This window comes from Colletotrichum jinshuiense, chromosome 3 (assembly GCF_051148585.1).
Source record: "Colletotrichum jinshuiense chromosome 3, complete sequence".
NCBI classification, from domain to species: domain Eukaryota; kingdom Fungi; phylum Ascomycota; class Sordariomycetes; order Glomerellales; family Glomerellaceae; genus Colletotrichum; species Colletotrichum jinshuiense.
In genome coordinates this window covers 3162256-3181410 of record NC_139310.1, presented here as the reverse complement: position 1 = coordinate 3181410, position 19155 = coordinate 3162256, and the positions used below count along the sequence as shown (strand labels likewise).

At 55.9% G+C, this 19155-nt stretch overlaps 4 protein-coding genes across 4 annotated transcripts; 2 read left to right on the top strand and 2 right to left on the bottom strand.

Moving 5' to 3' along the window:
- Window positions 1-220: 220 nt before the first annotated feature.
- On the top strand, window positions 221-4293 carry EsH8_III_000894 (RNA helicase; the record flags this gene model as incomplete). The annotated part of the gene is made up of 2 exons (XM_083262619.1): window positions 221-3989; window positions 4043-4293. The coding sequence occupies 2 exons, from the start codon at window positions 221-223 to the stop codon at window positions 4291-4293; spliced, it is 4020 nt and encodes a 1339-aa protein (XP_083123106.1).
- Window positions 4294-5108: 815 nt separating this feature from the next.
- EsH8_III_000893 (uncharacterized protein) lies at window positions 5109-7652 on the top strand (the record flags this gene model as incomplete). The annotated part of the gene is made up of 2 exons (XM_083262618.1): window positions 5109-5443; window positions 5501-7652. 2 exons carry the CDS (start codon window positions 5109-5111, stop codon window positions 7650-7652), a joined length of 2487 nt encoding a protein of 828 aa, XP_083123105.1.
- Window positions 7653-8232: 580 nt separating this feature from the next.
- On the bottom strand, window positions 8233-12573 carry EsH8_III_000892 (uncharacterized protein; the record flags this gene model as incomplete). Its single annotated transcript, XM_083262617.1, has 5 exons — window positions 8233-10471; window positions 10521-11048; window positions 11101-11659; window positions 11730-11846; window positions 11907-12573. 5 exons carry the CDS (start codon window positions 12571-12573, stop codon window positions 8233-8235), a joined length of 4110 nt encoding a protein of 1369 aa, XP_083123104.1.
- A 4314-nt stretch (window positions 12574-16887) lies between these two features.
- Window positions 16888-18424, bottom strand: EsH8_III_000891 (Glutamate/Leucine/Phenylalanine/Valine dehydrogenase-domain-containing protein; the record flags this gene model as incomplete). Its single annotated transcript, XM_083262616.1, has 4 exons — window positions 16888-17663; window positions 17720-17980; window positions 18042-18317; window positions 18379-18424. 4 exons carry the CDS (start codon window positions 18422-18424, stop codon window positions 16888-16890), a joined length of 1359 nt encoding a protein of 452 aa, XP_083123103.1.
- Between the last annotated feature and the right edge of the window lie 731 nt (window positions 18425-19155).

The window sequence follows — 19155 nt, the reverse complement described above, 5'->3', positions numbered from 1 at the left end:
TCTGTTAGACCGCTGACGGGAAGGGACTGCTGCTGCGACTCGAACCGACCTGGGAAATCTACGGGCGAATAAAATTTACCAGTGCTTTTCAGTGACATTTCGACTACCTCACTCCGCCTGATATCACACACTCTCATACCTCTCCTCACCTTCTTCCCGACTAGAGGTTCTTTATGGCATAGATTTCCCCTTAGCCGATAACCGAAATCACTGCCAAACCATGGTCAAAAAAGGCAAGGGAAAGGACAAGGCCACCCCGCCCGCCCCAGCGGCGGCGCAAGCCGCCTCGTCGTCCAAAGATGGCGCCAAAGGCAAAAAGACTGCCGGTTTGTCTCTCATGGAGCAGGCTGCCGGCCCAGCCGCCAACAAGCCGACTGTCAAACAGATCATCGGCGGGTCTTCATGGACTGGAAAGCTGCCAGTGAACCTCTTCAACGAGTACTGCCAGAAGCAGCAGTGGGAGAAGCCCGTTTACGACATGCGCAAAACCCCCGAAGGATATGCCTGCTTCGTCACCATCAGCGCGAAGGACCCGAAGACCAAGGAGCTGATGACTCTGGACCCATTCAAGATTGCACCCGATTTCAAGCATCTACTTACGAGGGACACTGCCCTGGAGGCAAGGCACTGTGCGGCCACATATGCACTATTTAGGGTATGCAGCATGCAGAACAAGCACACCGTGCTCCCCCCCGACTACAAGTCCATGTGGAGAGATTTCCAAGACATCAAGAAACAGGACGTCAAGGACGGCAAGGCGTGGATGTACGACGCGGATCCGTTCAAGACCCTCAGGGACAGGCAGGATTCCAAGGCTGCTGCTGAGAAAAAGCGGAAGGAGGTGGAGGCGGCCAAGGAAAAAGCAAAGTCCATGCCTGGCGCGTCTGGACTGGCCGGCGCATCAAATGCCATGAAGGGCTGGACCTCGGCGCCGAAGATTGAGATGGGCAAGCGCTCGCGAACGCAGGTTGAGGCGCTGATTCAGAAGCATGTTGTTTGGAATCCCAACAAGGTCCAGATGTCGGTGGCTCAGCGAAAGGCCATCATCGATGAGCTCAGCAAGCTCGGCTTCCGACGAAGTCACGTGGAAGAGGCGGCAGAAATCTGCAAGGACCGCGAGGAGACGCTGGAGTGGCTGTTGATCCATGTTCCTGAGGACGACTTGCCGCGATGGGCCCTGCCAGAGAGCTATGCGGCTGGAATATCAGTCGCGTCGATGGATCTCAAGAAAGAGGCAGCCATCAAGCGCCTGTCTGAATCGGGATATGCTCCCGACCTTTGCGCTCGTGTTTTCGAAGAGTCTGGTGGCAGTGAAGGCAGGGCGGCAGAGCTCCTTCAGCAACGTCTCGTGGGGCAAGCATCAGAGCCACATACGACGGCAGAGGAGCTTCTTCCGCCTGGTGTTTCGGCCGAGGAGCTGTGGGACGACGAAGTGGCGGCGATGGAGTCTTCTTTTGGCGATCACTTCAAGCAGACTTCTCCCGATATTATCCAGGTGAAGCTTGAGAAGGTCAAGAATGGAGGCAAACCGGTAGACGCGGCTGTCCAAGTTCGCAAGACACCCAACTACCCTTCTCAGCTCATATTTGCTGTTGTGGCACAGCTTCCGGCACAGATCAAGCTGTCTATCATCAAACAAACTATTGCCTACCTCGATGAGACCTACTGGGAAGAGCCTATGAAGGTGTTCGTCGCCATCGACTGGATTCAACAAAATATCAACAACATCGTCGAACGACCTGGGAAACTGTCCGACATCTCTGCCGTAGCATCAACGGCATCCGAGGTTCCCAGCGACTCTCGACCGCAGAGGGCCGCAGCTAGATCTCAGAGACCTCCTAAGCCAATCTCATGGACACAGGACCCCCGAACACGGGAGGACTGGCTCAGAAGGCAAGAGGATCCGGCCTGGGAGAAGATGATAGCTAAGCGCCAAAAGTTGCCCGCATGGCGGGTTCGTGACGATATCGTGCGCACAGTCGAAAAGAACCAGGTTACCATCATTAGTGGAGAGACTGGGTCCGGAAAGTCAACGCAGTCAATGCAGTTTATTCTGGATGATCTGTATAGCAGAGGCCTGGGACAGTGTGTTAACATGCTTGTAACGCAACCCAGGAGAATCTCTGCACTCGGTCTGGCCGACCGCGTGGCCGAGGAACGATGCACCAGAGTGGGAGACGAGGTCGGTTTTGCCATCCGTGGCGAAAGCCGTAGAAGCAGCAACACAAAGATTACATTCGTGACAACTGGTGTACTGCTCAGACGACTGCAGACCTCTGGCGGAAGGATTGAAGATGTAGCAGCATCGCTTGCAGATGTCAGTCATATTGTTATTGACGAAGTACATGAGCGCAGCTTGGACACAGATTTCCTTCTCACCATTGTTAGAGAGGTCATGAAGATGAGAAAGGACCTCTTGAGACTGGTGCTCATGAGTGCTACCCTCGATGCCGCATCTTTCAACTATTACTTTACTTCTCAAGGTCTAGACGTTGGAATGGTGGAGATAGCCGGAAGGACATACCCGGTTGATGATTACTACCTGGACGACATCATCAATATGACGGGTTTCAGGGGTGACATGGGCGACGCAGACGGTGGGCGAGGCGATGCGATGGGGAAGGCGATTCAAAAGCTTGGCCATCGCATCAACTATGAACTCCTCACTGAGACTGTCAGGGAGATTGACTTGGACCTCTCACATGCACACAAACCTGGGGGAATTCTCATTTTTCTTCCAGGCGTTGCGGAGATCAACCGGGCATGCAACGCACTCCGGTCGATTTCCTCGCTGCACGTGCTTCCTCTTCACGCCTCGTTGGAGACAAAGGAGCAGAAGAGGGTCTTTGTTAGTCCACCAGGGGGCAAAAGAAAGGTCGTGGTTGCTACCAACGTAGCAGAAACGTCCATCACGATCGATGACATCGTCGCCGTCATTGACAGCGGCAAGGTGAAGGAGACCACATATGACCCCCAGACCAACATGAGGAAGCTGGAGGAGACATGGGCATCACAAGCAGCCTGCAAGCAGCGACGCGGTCGCGCAGGCAGAGTCCAAGCCGGTAAATGCTACAAGCTCTACACAAGAAACCTCGAGCAGCAGATGGCTGAACGACCTGATCCCGAAATCAGACGAGTGCCGCTCGAACAAATGTGTCTGTCGGTACGCGCTATGGGCATGAGAGACGTGGCTGCGTTCCTGGCTCGCTCGCCCACGCCGCCAGACAGCACGGCGGTAGAGGGAGCTATCAAGCTGCTTCGCAGGATGGGAGCATTGGACGGAGATGAGATGACGGCCCTCGGTCAGCAGCTCGCCATGATCCCTGCCGACCTTCGATGCGCCAAACTCATGGTATACGGTGCCATCTTCGGTTGTTTGGATGACTGTGTGACCATTTCAGCCATTCTCAGTACACGCAGTCCTTTCATGTCGCCTCCGGATAAGCGAGACCAGGCAAAAGATGCACGAATGCGGTTCTCGAACGGCGACGGCGACCTTCTCACGGATCTTGAGGCCTTCCGGCAGTGGGACGAGATGAGAAGCGATGGTGTGGGACAACGGCAATTAAGAAACTTTTGCGAAGATAACTTCTTGTCGTTTCTCACATTGTCCGACATATCGGCAACTCGGATGCAGTACTACTCGGCGCTTGGGGAGATTGGTATCGTCGAAACCAACCGGTTCGCCTCAGACCAGAGCCGGAGCAAGTCCGGCATGACTCTTCTCCGCGCTCTCACGGCTTCGGCTTTTAATCCGCAAATCGCACGCATCCAGTACCCAGACAAGAAGTTCACCAGCACGGTATCAGGTGCAAAGGAGCTGGACCCGGAGGCACGGATGATCAAATACTTCACCCAGGAAAACGGCCGCGTGTTTGTGCACCCCAGCAGCACGCTGTTCGGCAGCCAAGGATTCTCTGGCAACGCATCGTTCATGTCGTACTTTACCATGATATCCACCAGCAAGACGTTCATTCGGGACTTGACACGTGAGTTGTTGTTTTGGAGGGGTTGCAGGAACACTTGTTGACATTGATCATAGCCTTCAACGCCTATACCCTACTCTTATTCTCTGGCGCGATAACTCTGGACACCTTGGGAAGAGGACTGGTAGTCGATGAATGGGTGCGGCTTCGAGGTTGGGCAAGGTTGGGAGTCTTGGTCTCGAGACTTCGGGGCATGGTTGACGATGTGATTGCAATGAAAATTGAAAATCCCGGCTTGGATCTCACGGACAACGAAGTGATTAAAGTGGTTGGAAAATTGATAGAGTTGGATGGACTAGACGCATGATAGATCGGAACGGAGCTGCAAACTTACACCAGCGGAGCAAATGGAGCAAAAATAGATCAAGAATATTAGACATGGCACTGTACGTCTCACACAGTTACTCCACGGGGCGGAGGTTGGACGAGTACAGGTGGGATGGAAGTGAGTGCAGCCAATGATGTGAGCATTTAGTACACATGTACCGCCTCCATTGCGACAATTTCGGACAAGAGTCAATCAATCGGGTCTCAATGTCACGAGCCATTGTTGCCAAGCGGAAAACCTCCTGTAGATTGTGAACCTCGTGAGCTCGGGTATGGAATATCTAGTCATTTTTCTTAGTTTGCTGCTCCATGCCCTCGTCTTCTAACCTTTGAGGACTTATCGCAGAATATACAGTCCGGGGTCTATTCTCGTCGTTAGTCAGACCAGAGGATTAGTTTCGTATGTGCACACTCTATCCCGATGTTGATATTAACCCTTAGCAGAGAGGGACGGCTTTCCGTGCCTGTGGAACGGCTGCGGGGGCCTTCCCACCCCGGAATGGAGAGGTGCATAAAGTTCCTGGAGATCGGCGGCCGGCTTTGCGGGACGGGCTTGGACGCGGGGTAGCTCGGTATCAGTGCAACGGCCCTCCCCCAAATCTGCAACGGACTTTGCACAATAACAGAGCTCGTGCGCATCCCTCTCAACAGGGCCGCGCCATCCCTCGACTGCACATGAACCCTCCGCCCACAAACGCTGCCCGAATGGCTTCGATTGGCCGGTCGCATACTCAACACCCCTGAACGTGTTTTCTTTGTCGACCGTCGACGCACTCGGCGAGCTGGGCGGGAGCCATGGAGTCCACCATATCCCTAGCGAAATGTGTCTCTCTCTTCCTCACTCTGGCGCCGCCCACGGTCCTGGCGGCACTGCGGCCTCCCTTCATCGACCCTAAAGCTCTCCCGAAAACACCTGTCTTCAAGGGACCCTGGGAGAGATACATCAAGGCACCCGCGGACAAGACCCGCATCACCCCGTCCCGCGTATGGAACGTGGAGGGGAACATTACTACGTCGCAACTCGAGACGCTGGAGGTCGGCGTCGAGGCAGTATATGCGTTTGACCATGGCATCACAGTTGGACCTGGCGGTGTGTTGACGCTGGAGTTTGAGGAGAACATTGCTGGACGGTACCTTTCTGCGCCCGTTTCCCCTTGATTTCTTCGCTGCTAACTACTGCTCCGCAGCGTCTGCTTCGACGTATCTTCTACTGGGAATGATCCCGAAATATATTTGGCCTACTCCGAATCTCCCTTCTTTGCCGGGCCGCAGCCTGATACCACGACGGAGCAATTAGAGCGAGACTTACCCCTGCACGTCGAGTTCGATGACACCACCGGCACGGTCTGCGTGGGCAGAGACTACGTACGGGGAGCTTTCAAATATCTCACCCTGTCAATGCCGGAATACCCGGTTCTATCAGATGACCGAACTATTAAGCAACCTCGTCCAGAAGGCCAGCAAGTCCTGGGGGACGACGATGATCAAGAACCCCAGGGCCGATCCGACAGAGATCCCTATTTAAAGCCGTGGGTGACGCTCAAGAACCTCTGGGTCAACTGCACCGCCTTCCCCTCGCAGTCCAATGGTCGCGCCTATTCGGGCTATTTCCACAGCTCTAGTGACATGCTCAACCGCATCTGGTACGCCGGCGCATATACGCTTCAGCTCTCGACCATCGATCCCCAAGAGGGCTCCGCCTTGATCGACTATAACCGCAACTGGGATCATAATGAATCGCCAACCGGGTCCTGGTACTCGAATTTCACCATAGCGAATGGCACAGCCGTCACGACGGATGGCGCCAAGCGTGACCGCGTCGTCTGGCCAGGCGACATGTACATTGCCGTGCCTGGGATTGCCGTCAGCACGTACGACATGGTCGCCGTCCGTAACGCTCTCGACGTGCTCTTTGAGCACCAGTATTCCGACGGCTCGTTGCCGTACGCGGGTCCTCCCCTGGGCTTTCGCGGCGAGTTCAGCGACACGTACCACCTACACACCCTCCTGGGGGCATACAACTATGTCAAGTACTCGGGCGACGTCGACTGGCTGGCGAAGCGCTGGCCGGCGTACCTCAAAGCCCTCAACGTAAGCATCGACAAGGTCGACCACACCGGCCTCCTACACGTCACCAGCGGCGCCGACTGGTTGCGCCCAGGCATGACGGGCCACAACCTCGAAGCCAGCGCCATTCTCAGCGCCGTGCTGGACAAGAGCATCAAGCTCGCCGAGTGGCTCCACGACGACCGCCCAGCGGCCCGCCCGCGTGGAGTCTGGTCGGGCCTGCGCACCGTCCTCAATGCCGGCATCCAGCAGCTCTTCTGTAAAGACACGGGCCTCTACTCGGACAACATCGGCCAGCGCAGCTGCCGGGGCCCTGAACACACCGATCCCCAAGACGGCAACAGCTGGGCCCTCATCTCCGGTGCCACACCTCACTCCCGCCGTCCCGTCGTTTCTCAAAACCTGCGGTCTCGCTGGACCAAACACGGCGCGCCCGCCGTCGAGTTCCCCAACGTTATCTCCCCCTTTGTCTCCTCATTCGAGCTCCTCGCCCACGCCGCCGCCGACAACCATGACGCGGCCGTCGAATTGATGCTCCTCGAGTGGTCCTACCTGCTCGACGGACCGGGCTTCACGAACAGCACCCTCGCCGAGGGCTTCCGCGTCGACGGCGGCGTGCAATACCCGGCGTACTGGTCTGCGGCCCGCAACTCCCACTGCCACGGCTGGTCATCGGGTCCCACAAGCGCGCTCACCAGCGAGATCTTGGGCATCAAGCTCCTCGCCCCCGCGGGCGCGGAATGGACCGTCCGCCCGCACCTGACAAAGTGGCTCGGTTTCGCGAGGGGGGGCTTCGCGACCTCGAGCGGCATATTCGAAGTGAAACTCACCCGCGTGATAACCTCGACCTCGTCCACGGCCACGAACCAGCAAAAGCGACGACGGGGCCAGGTAATCGAAATCACCACCCCGGAATTCACCAATGGGACCTTTGAGTGGGGGGCTTACTCGGTCAAGATCGACGTCGAGGGGGGCAAGACGATAGCTTGGGTCGCCTGGGATGGTGACGACGAAGACGACAACGACGATGGCGACGACGTGGCGAGCAAGGGGTCGGAAGGCGTCGTGGAGCAGCTCGACGTCGCGCTGGGACGGGTCGAGGCGCCCAGCGAGGATGAGTGGCACCGACAGAGCTTTATTTACCGGGACGACACGCGGATCGTCTACGACGACTCCTTCGCTGCACCGCAGATGGTCGAGCGCGAGGCCGGTGAGGTCGACTGGGATGCGCTGGAAGCAAACTACGTCAAGCCCCTGGCTGACATGTTTTGAAACGCCCCGTTTGTAAAAATAGCTCCTGATGTACCTTGCTGTTCCTCAAAAGGTGTCCCGACGGGGATTCAGCAAGGAGGAATCATCTTTGTACGGACTTAATGTGTGCATGAACTTGGCAACGATTATCGGGGAACTTGGGTGGGACTGGGACTGAGACTGGGCCGGGGCCGGGGGACGGCGTATTTGTAAAGCAATTAGCTTATTCGATGCATATGATTTTTATTACTCGACAGCAAAAGGAATGACAGATGCGGAAGAGAGAAAGAAAGGAAGCACCCGCTTCTCGTATGACAAGGAATCCCTTCGCCCAAAACTCCATCTTTGGCGGGAAAACGAGTAGTGACACCCATCCCGCCTAGCCACCTAGCCTTTACATCTTTGACCTGACCGGGGTTCCGTCTCCCCATCGACTCTTTCCGTAAGACACGCGCGCTCTTGATACAATTCAAAAGAATGAAAACGGGGGGGGGGGGGGGGTTGTCGATATAATTTCCGCCCCTGCACAGGAAACTCCTCCACCACCCCAGACCACTAATCCCAAAAGTCCAAATCTTACACACCGGAGAGTTGTCCACGCCTAGTAGAGCAGCTCGCCGCTATCCACCATCCGGGAGAACTTGTCATCTGGGTCGACGAACTGGTACTCCTGTCCGCGCACCACGCGGTCAACCTCCTCCCTGACAAAGGGGTACACGTCCTTCCACGCGTTGCGTCCCATCCAGCAGTCCAAGTGCCCGTAGCCGGGAACGACGCGACGGCGGTACTGAAGCCCGCCCTGGTCCTCTGTGCTGTGGGACCCGAAAGTGTCGCACAAAATCTCGTAAGTTCTCTCCGTCGCCTCGGGGGTTAGCACGGCGTTGTCTCTTCCCACGAAAAGCATAATGGGGATTCCCTTCAGCCGGCGGATGTTCTGCTGCGTCGTGAGCGGCTGGAACAGCGGGCCATTGGTCATGACGTGGCCCTCGAACCCTTGCTTCATGAGAAGGTGCAGTTGTGTCATGTTGACGCCGCCGAAAAAGCGGTCGATCTGCCTGTGTGTCGCCTCGTTGAGATTGTTGTGATTCCAGCACCGGCCGAAGACGAGTGTGCAACGGTGGCAGCTGGCATTGTTGCAAATCTCCTTCCTCTCCTCGGGGTACAGCCGCAAAACCTCGTTAAGAGCCCGCTGGAGGATGCTGTCGTCCTTTGCCGTGCTGCAGGAGAACCAGTTACCCAGAACCATCTTGTACATCTTGTCAAGAGGTATGGGTCCGGCCAGGACCTTGGCCATGTTGAGGGTGGTCCAGATGGGGTTCATGAAAACCTGACTGCAGGTGATGCCGTGGACCCAGTTTCCGGGGATGGTGCCGTCAAGGAGACCGCAGGAGAAGGCGACGCTGCCCATACAGTGAGAAATGCAGTATACCTTGTTGTCACTGGAGTTTTCCTCGGCGTAGTTCTCGCGGATGTACTCCAGACAGGCCTGGAGGTCCAGTCGAGCGTCGTAGGTGGTCCAGTTGTTCTGGGCGACCATCAACTGGCCGATGCGGTGAACGGCGATGAAGACGCGGTAGCCGGCACGGGTGAAGTAATTGACTGCGTTGTACTTGATCGTTGGCAGGGCGTAGATCTGATGGTCCACTGCGGCACCCGGAATCATAAAGAGGTTCTTGGGCTCAATTCCCGGGTTAGTCGGCTCCCACATGTGCATCCGCGTCTTGACACCGTCTCGCGCGACAATGACGAAGGAGGCCGTCGGGGGGGTATCATTGACGTAGCCATTGTAAGTGACGCTGGGATATTGTAGAGGAGTGAAGGGCGCCAGGAAGAGAGACAGCGACTTGCGAGTGAAGTAGGTGAGGAAGCTCGCCGCGCTGTAGACCTTCCTGATTAGACTGCTCCCGGTCGGGGTCATGGTCATGATCTGAGAAACGAAGTCGGCGGGCTGGATGTGCATGATGCCCTTGGCGATGACCTTTCCAAGACGCCATGGCTCGTCGCAGTCCTGGATAGCCTCCAAATCTCGACCGGGCTCGGAAATGGTGACGTAGAGGGTGCTGGTGGCCTTCCAAAACTGGAAAGGGGCCAATGCAACAGAGGAATCGACGACCTTGTACCCATGGAAGTGGTACTTCTCTCCGTGGACGCCGCGTAGGTCAAAGTCGTAGGTCATGTTCCGGGTCCCCGGCGCCTTCTGGTCGAGAATGAACAAGTTGAAGTCTCCTCGCTGGACCATGAACGGGGATCCGCGGATGGTGGGGCAGACGAAAGTACCCGTTAGCATTGCTGAGTGGTCTGGTGCCTTGACCATAGACTTGGTGTTGAAGGCCTGAACACTGAGGAAGAATCTGGCGCTCTCGCAAAGGCTCTTGGCAGTTCGATAGGCCAGCTCATAAGTGGCCCGTTTGTCGGTCACTAGCCCGTCATCGCGGTGGACAAACCCTGACATGACCTCGGTGAAGCCGAATCCTCCAGCCTTGGACCTGGTGGCTTGGTGGATCAACGACCTCGCCTCGTGGATCTTCCGACCCTCATAATCAAGCTCTCCCGTTTCGTGTGTCTCTTTGGGCGCAAACCTGGGCTCCCCGAAAAGATCAAGAATACCATTCTTGTCAGGGTGGATCATGAGGTCTTTCTTGTGGATGTATGCATCGACAGAACGCTCGGCGAGGGCGGTGATGGTGGCAAACGGGTTGACGCCTATGGCCCCAGGGATGACGGAAGCATCAGTCACAATCAAGCCGGGATGGGTTTCATCTTCATCCCCTGTGAAGACCTCGCCGACATCGTTCGTAACACCGGTGGCGCCAGTATCGTCCCGAGCCATGCATGCACCACTGTATACGTTGTCAGAAAAGCAGCCGACGAGAAACTAGTTGAACTTACCCAATGGGATGAACGGTCACTTGCTGGCCTCCCATCAAGGCATGGAAAGGGTTGTTGACAAAAGTTCCGCCGACAGCCTGCGTTGCTTTGGCCAACAAGTCGTTCAGCTTTCGGACATGATCACTGCGACCGACGCCGAGGAACTCTAGAACAGGTTTGTCGTCCTTGAGGGTGAGCATTGCCTGACTGCTATCGTGCGACATGACAAGGTAGACCTGCGTGTTGTCCATGGATCCGCCCTGGCGATAAGCGCCGAAGAGATGGCTTGAATATCTGGCAAATGCAGAGCGGACCTTCTCCTGAAATGATTCTCCGGTGCACTCGACGCTGCCAGGCATCATCTCCAGTAATGTTTGAAGGAATGGCGTCAAGGACCGGGGGATGGCGCCCTCTTGGATCACGTATCCATCGAGAGGGTTCTCATGACCCTCTCGGTCGTCTATGACTGCGTTGATCGTAGGGCCGATAGGGTTATAAGGATTCGGGAAAGGCTTTCCAATGGCATTTGCCTCTTCGTCCAGGTTGTATCTGATTCAGGTGTTAGTCCAGAGGGAATGTTAGAACAAGGGGTTATAATTACCCGAAGCCCAGCATATCACCATTGCCGCTCATATTCTCGCCGACGCGAGAACTCATGGACAAGCCCATCTCCTTACTTCGGAGAAGAATCTCCGTGCTGCCAATAGCACCAGCGCCCAAGAAGACGCATTCTTTGGCATGAACCCACATCAAGTCTCCGTGGAGGTTGGCTTTGAAATGCCCCCTGTTGCGGCCGTGCCAGGCGAAGAAGATGATGTAGCCACCAATACGCGGATCGGCCTTCTTAATGTATCGGACCTCGCACTCGCAGAACATCTCAGCACCCCAGTTCCAAGCATCAGCAAGATAGGTCACCAAGGTAGTCGTCTTGGAGCCATCGTTGACGCCGGTGCAGTCTTGGCCAGTCAGGGCCGAGGGGCTCATCTCCACGCCAGTGCTGTTCGGACCGTTGCGGAATCTAGTCGTTTGGGGAACCATCTTGAACTTGCTTGAAAGACCAAGAGCGGCAGCCTGCTTCTTCAATACCTTCACCTTGGGGAGTTCAGGCCAGTCGTCTGGGTATTCTGTGGGTTCGAGGACATCCTTGGCTCTTTGATAGACTACATTGATGCCCGTTAGTATCCCCAACTGAAACTAGTTCACTTGGCTCGGCAGAAGAGTTTAACTCACATTTCTTCAAAGACTCAGGGTCTTCCCTGATGGCTTTAGGCCAAATGGGCATAGACAACGTGGCTTTGTCCGCTTCAAGGAAGACATTGGCGTTTATTAAACTGGTCCCACCCAGGCCTGCTGCAAGTCAGCGAAAAGTATTCCGGGTGTGACGATTCCCACAGAAGGAGTGCGTACCGTTGCCCACAATAGCGTTCAGCCCCTTTCCAAATATCAAATGATACATGCCAGTCGGGTCACCCCTCTCAACAGTGGTACTCGGAAGCCACCCGGGGGCAAACTCGCCAGAAACATGAACCTCGTCGAAGGCATCGAGAACACCGGTGGGGTATTCGCCAGGCCATTTTTCCTGTCCTCGCTCCAGGACACAGACAGACTGGCGCTTCCCGTTGGCATCATTGCAGCGGGCTAAGCGGGAGGCGGCAACGGCGCCGCCATAACCAGAGCCGATGACAACACAGTCATAGCTGCTGCGCATTAACTCTACAGGCTTCGATATGCGAGGATATTGTCTGGGGGTATCGTCGGCATATGTGCGGATATTGGCATAACTCCTTGACCTAGGAGCATTGTCTTCCTCGTGGATACCAAATGTTGGAATTCTGTGAGACTTGCTGTATCTGATACCGTTGGATGGAGGCTCCTCTCTATACGAACGAGATGATGATGTTTGTGGGCGAGAATCTGTGGAGGTAGGCGAGAAGGAGTTATTCCTAGGAGATGAGCCGTTGAGGCCGTTGACTGGTGCGCTTTCGGCGTTCATGTGATATCCGTTGGCCTTGGCAACATTGATATTGCTCGGGGAAGGCTCAACGCCGTTGATTGTATTATCGGTGGTTGCCATTGGGGCCATTGGTGCGGTGCGGTCAACACTAACAGCAGCGGCACTATTAAACAGACTGGGTATTGGCGGAGGGATGTGTATTCCAACTTCTGCAGACGCGAGGCTGGTTGGGTAATGGAATGATGTGTAAAGCCGGTCGTTGGTTACGCAGTAGCTGGTTAGAGATATGGGGTTGATAGTGCTTATGGGTTATGGACTGAAGATGGGTAGGGTTCACAAGAATCTATATAGCAAGAGAATAGAGCAGTATATGGGCGTTTGTGAACCAGGACGACGGATGCGGATGTTGAGGGCAAGATGAGAGACGGAGGGCCCTCGAAGGAGATGTAATAATATCTCGTTCAGGGTTCACGACGGGCTAAAAAGCAACAAGATGATGGGCGCCGCGAACTATTCCTGGTAAGAAAATCCTACACTAGCAAGTGCGCCCCTGCGTAGATGGATAGAGAGCCCACACCAGGCCGGGGAGGGAACATCAGCTTGGGCGACCGGGGTACTGGGAGCACCCTTGCTTGCAGGGACATGGGTGTGGGATGCAGTGGGTGGTGGGTTGCGAATTCGACATGTCAACGAAAGAACGATGCCGGATCCGTCATGCCATGCAAGTACGGAGGAGACGATGCGCAAAACACAATACGAACCAACAAGGCGAGCACTGGGAGGTTACAGCGAAATCACTTTCCACTCGACTCCTGGCATGCAACTTAAGGCAAGCCTGGGCTGGCGATGGTCTGAGGGCACGGGTGCCTCCTGTCTTGAGCGCACCGCTACGCGTCTGAATGCGTACTGGATATCACTTTAGTCAAGGTGACGGGCACTGACGAGGCTGGCTGGAGCTGATTCCAGGAGACGGGGCCGAGGCAGTGGGTGATGGGTCGAGGGAAAGGGGGGAGGGCAGTCCCCGGGGCCGCAGTAGAGGCATAGGATGAGGTTCTGAAGCCGGGGGAGCGGTGGCGTGGAGTATGAGTGAGACTGAGGGTTCAGCGCCATGTTTCTCGAGGTGTGAGTGGGTGGTTGCGCCAGTTGAGACTACAGGATGGAGGTTGCAGAGGTGCAGGTGTGCAGAAGGTGTTGCCGAAAAAGAGAGTAGCGTAGGCTGGCCTTGTACCCGTGCAATTAATCAATCAGTCAGTCAATGGTAAAGACCAAAAAAGACACCAATAACCAAGACTGCATGTGTCCATTGGCCAGGCCGAGCCAGTCAGGATCAAAAGAAAATGCTGCCTCATCCCAGGCCAATGGTGCCATTGGCGGGTGGTGTTGGGGCTGAAAGCCGCGAGCAGTGAAAAAGAAAGAAAAGTAGGTGGAGCTTCAGAGTGGCCGGTAGCGACATGCTCTTGGCTCGATCATTATAGTTCTGTTCTGTCTGCCTGCGCGGAAATGGACCAATGAAATGACTTGAAACTTGTTTCCCCTTCGGGGTTTCCCAGGCCGGCCAGTACGTCGTCTCCACCCAACGGAGCGGTTGCCCGTTTGGATGTGGCCCTTGCGACCCGGTTATCTGCCACTGGCAGCCCCCCAAGGCCAAACCCCCCCCATGGAGACGGAGACGGTACGGAATACATGTTATGGTACAAGGCCGGCTTGCGGTACCAGCGACTGGCCCGTGCACAATGTATTTCCTTCCCCATATCTCTTGTCAGTGTAAATGTGGATCGTTCCGAGTATGAGGATGCCTGAAGCATCCTTGTGTTGTCGACGAAATCAGCCAGGGAGAATGCAGTATAATACATTAATCACCACCCTGACTGACCCCAGGCAGCCACAATCGACAACGAAACCCCGGGCACAGATGCCCGCAAGCCAAGGGGCAAGACAGCCGCAACCGTTGTAGAGCAGGCCGGAGCCGCAAACCACGGACGGTCGTTCTCCCTTTGTGCATCTGACAACAACGACGAGCCAAAGGGAAGGATAGGCGTCCCCGCAAGGCAGAAAATAAAGCAGAGACGCCCCTTCCGTGCCAATTCCACATGGCGGCCGAGACAAACGATTGGGGGACTCGGCTAGTGCGTCCAGTGAGAGAATACATACTGGCACGAGGCATCGACCGAGGCGAAGTACAGATACTACGCTACAAGTCAAAACCTACAAACTGCGCATTCGCGCGTCGCCGACATTGATCCGGAAGGCACGGTAGATACAATGCTATGAAACATGGTGGCTTTTGCCTCGGTTCTGGGTCTATTGGATCGAGGACTAGAACGACAAGATAGGGCTGGCACCGGGAATATCCCGTCATTACGGGAAGAGGGGATGATGACCTCTGCACAACCCGCAAAGCGTCGCGAATATGCGATTCGGGGGGAGGTGGAGTTGAGTGAGGGATGTGGTTTCCAACTGCATAGAGCACCGAGGATGTAAATTAAGTGAATACTGGCTGGAAGGAAAGACAACAATAGGTGGTCTACTCAACATCAAAGCTAGCTTGCCTTGTGCATTCCCCCTCGCTGTCCGTCTGACTGTGTCCCGATCCATGTCCCTCACCATGTGGATTTCCCGTTCAAACAGCAGTGCCCCCAGCGCTGCGGGCGCGCGCGGCAAGGGACCCGCGGTGGAGACTAGTCCGGCCTCCCGGCGTAAACGCTGCACTGCGCCATCCGCTACTGCTCTCCCCAATGGGCGGGCCCCCACCGATATCTCGTCGGTGCCTTCCCAAGTTCCATGCAAGGTAGCTTTTCCAACTAGGACAGACATTCATCGCCCCAAGGCAACCGTTGGGCTGAGCTATGCATCTTGCATCTTACATCCGGGTCCCCGGTCAAGTTACATCATTCGTCTCGGTCATCTCCAGCCCTCTCTTGTCACATTTCGTTTCGCCGTCATCATTGGTAGATCAAGCAGATACCCTGGAACCAACCGTCAGCAATCGTGCGTTCCTCACTGCGCACCAGAGCCACCTTGCACCACTTCATACACCGTCCCTGGCCAATGTCGCTTGTCCGATCATGAATCAACCTGTCGAGTCCCCGGATAGGGCTGAAGTGCCAGCTGCTCAGAAGCAGACTCGCTACTTCAGACGGCCGCTTCTGCAGGGGTCATCCCACCAGCCTCTGGCCCATGCGTTGTGATCGACTTACACCGAAGATTTGGGGGCGGCAATCCATGCGCCTTGAACGGACGCGATATTAATAACATGAAGTTTAAATAAAACATCATTGGCATGTTGTGTCGCCTTGAATCTGCCCGGCAATCAAATCAGCGTTATCGTCGAGTCGTTCCACGAGCACATGAAATCCCCGGATTCTCCTCTGCCCAGTCAGCCCTCGCACCAAACCCCTCCGGGCAATATGGGAGACCATCGACGATAACTGCTGGCACATGTAGACCTCTGTTTGGCCGGTGTCAGCTCTGCGATGCGGGGCCGGCGCCTGCAGCACAACCCTCGTCTCGTCGGTGTCACATGCGTGTTCCAGGGATAGCGGTAGGAATCCCTACCGAAGTCGTCCTGGGATTGACAATCGGATCCCCGCCCACTGATATGTAGAGTGTCAGCATGAGCCACAAGCGATGCGGATTTTGCACTGCCACATTCAACCCGAAGTGGTTGCTCCACGGCTGCCGGCATCGTCTTCGTCGCATCGATCCATAGACTTGCAGCAAGTCGGGCCTTGTTACTCGGCCCTCATGTTTTGTATAATGTGCCTGTTTTCGTGATCGTCGCATCGGGCTTCAATCCCTTTGCTCGAGGGGGCACGGCATACAGCCGAAACGCCTCTGCTTATGGAGCTGACAACCGTGGCTGGGCTATCATGTCCAACCCAACATCGCAGTCAAGTCACATCGCCGGACTCCAGCAATGATGGTAGTGGCAATTTATAACTGAGCGCAATTAATCTCACAAAACTGAAGTAGGCAGGCTGGAGCGATTTAGTAGCAGATCGAATAAGACTTGGCTCAATCGTGTGCTTGACCGTGGTTTTGTCCAGCCAACAATGAACGCAACATCATCCACATCAGCACCTTCTCCCCACACCCACTCCAGTTTCGCGTCATTCCTACGAGCGTGGCGCTTGTCGTGGGATCCGGCTCCTTTCGACTCCTTCCTTCGGCATTTGGAGAGGGCGCCTAATAAGCAATCACTTCCGAGACACAGCCAACGCTCGACAGCCTGTCATCACTCAAAAAAGGCGGCATACTAGGAAACACAATGCTTGGTATTGAACTAACTCAGGTATCCCTGCCTCCAACGCCAGCTCCGAAATACAATTTTGACGTTAAACCGAGAAATCCCAAAGTCATGACACCGTCTGCCCACCGTCTTGAGACGCGGCTACGGCAACTCGTACCCTATTCTCGTACTCATCCCGCACACGCTTAGTTCCACCAGTCACCCTGGTCGTGCATGGCGCGAGCAACCTTGACGAAGCCAGCGATGTTGCTGCCAGCGACCAAGCTGGGCAGCTCGGTCTCGCCGCCCTTGACGTACTCCTTGGCAGTGTTGAGGCCGTTGAAGAAGGCAGCAGTCATGATGTCCTTGAGCTTCTGGTCAACCTCCTCGCGGGTCCAGCTCAGGCGCTGGCTGTTCTGGGCCATCTCGAGACCAGAAACGGCGACACCACCGCAGTTGGCGGCCTTTCCGGGAGCATACCAGACGGCCTCGGCACCCTTCTCCTTGCGGTGAGCCTCGAAAACGTCGATGGCCTCCTGGGTGCAGCCCATGTTGGAGCCCTCAGCGATGGCAATGACGCCGGCGGCAATCAGAGCCTCAGCCTCCTCCTTGGAAACCTCGTTCTGGGTGGCAGAAGGCAGAGCAATGTCGACCTTGCCGACGTGGGTCCAGGGGCGGGCACCCTTGATGTACATGAAAGAGCCCTTGTGGTCGAACTCGGTGAGAGACTTGCGCTGGACCTTGAGGTCGGCAATAGACTCAACCTGCTCGGGGGTGAAGGCAGCATCACCCTCGGCGACAAGGCAGCCCTGGGAGTCGGACAGGGAGACGACGGTGGCGCCGAGCTCGATGCACTTAAGCGCAGCGTACTGTGCGACGTTGCCGGATCCAGAAATAGCAACTCTCTTGCCGGCGAAGGTGCCCTTGCCGGCGTACTTGAGCATCTGCTCAACGTAGTAAACAACACCGTAACCGGTAGCCTCTGCAATGATTATTAGCTGTCTGCTCCATCTTTTCTCCAAGGAGAACAATGCTCACCAGGACGGATCAAGCTACCACCCCAGGTCAAGCCCTTGCCGGTGAGAACACCCTCGAACTTGTTGCGCTCCTGGCGGTAGGTGCCGAACAGCCAGCCGATCTCGCGGCCAGAGACACCAATGTCGCCGGCGGGGACATCGGTATCGGCGCCGATGTGCTTGCTCAGCTGGCGCATGAAAGAGACGCAGAAGCGACGGATCTCAGCGTCGCTCTTGCCCTTGGGGTCGAAGTCGGAACCACCCTTGCCACCTCCCATGTTGACTATCAAATGGGTTAGCAAAGCGCTCTTGCTTTTTTCCTCGAGTCCGTCTAGGTGACTTACGGCCAGTCAAGGCGTTCTTGAAGATCTGCTCGAAACCGAGGAACTTAAGGACCGACAGGTTGACGGTAGGGTGGAATCTCAGGCCGCCCTTGTAGGGGCCAAGGGCCGAGTTGAACTGGACTCTGTAGCCCCGGTTGACCTGAAGCTTGCCCTGGTCATCCTCCCAGACGACACGGAACTGGATGACACGCTCGGGGATGGAAACGACCTCAAGGGCGGTCTTGTACTCGGGGTACTGGGTGAAGAGAGAGCTGTTCTCGAGGGTGCTGACCAGCTCTATAATTATCGTTAGCCTCTTACGCGGCGTACGCAGGCGGGCCTTATCGGGGCGACATACCGTTGTAGGCCTGCTCGAACTCGGGCTCGGTGGGGAGGTTAGACATTTTGGCGGTTGATTGGAGGATGTGCGTGTATGTGTGGCGATTTGAGGTTGGCTCGATGTCTCCGAGAGGTGTGTTTTGAGTTCGGTGTTGGCAGAGAGAAGCTGATGAGGTTCCAGGACAATGGGATTGAGAAGGGAGGTGCGCCCGCAAGAATATATACACGTCTGGGGAACCCGTCGATCAAAAACACGGCCAAATCGAATCGAGTAAGAGCTCACAAGTCGCCAACGGAGAAGTGACTTGTCGCCCCCCCTTCCCCCACCGGTTGTCTACTCGTCCAAAGCTCCGGGAAGCCCTTGGTGGTGAATGCAGATGCAGGCGGATACCAGGGACTAGCGCGCGAGCAAGACATGGCCGGGTCAGCCGTGGGGGGCGCGAAGGAGAAACGCCTCCTCCCTCATCTTATCTTGATGCGCGTTCATTCGGCGCCAGACCGACGATTTGTCTTGTCCATCACAAAATTCATCGGGCGAAACCCACGCGGTTGACGTAAAAAAGACTCAGCGGAGTCTGGCTGTACAGAGTGCCGGGACCGGGCCCGGGTTTCCACGCTATTTGGCCGGGGGTCGGTCCCTTCTTGCAGCCTTCTGATTTGCTCGGCGAGTGTGAATTATTCACATCCATCACAAAGGACAAAGGCTGCCCCAGCCGCGCGAGCGGTGCGATTCCGGAGGCGGCGACCCGAGCTGGCCATGCTGGGGCGGAACCAGGAGCCAGCAGGGGCCAGGGGT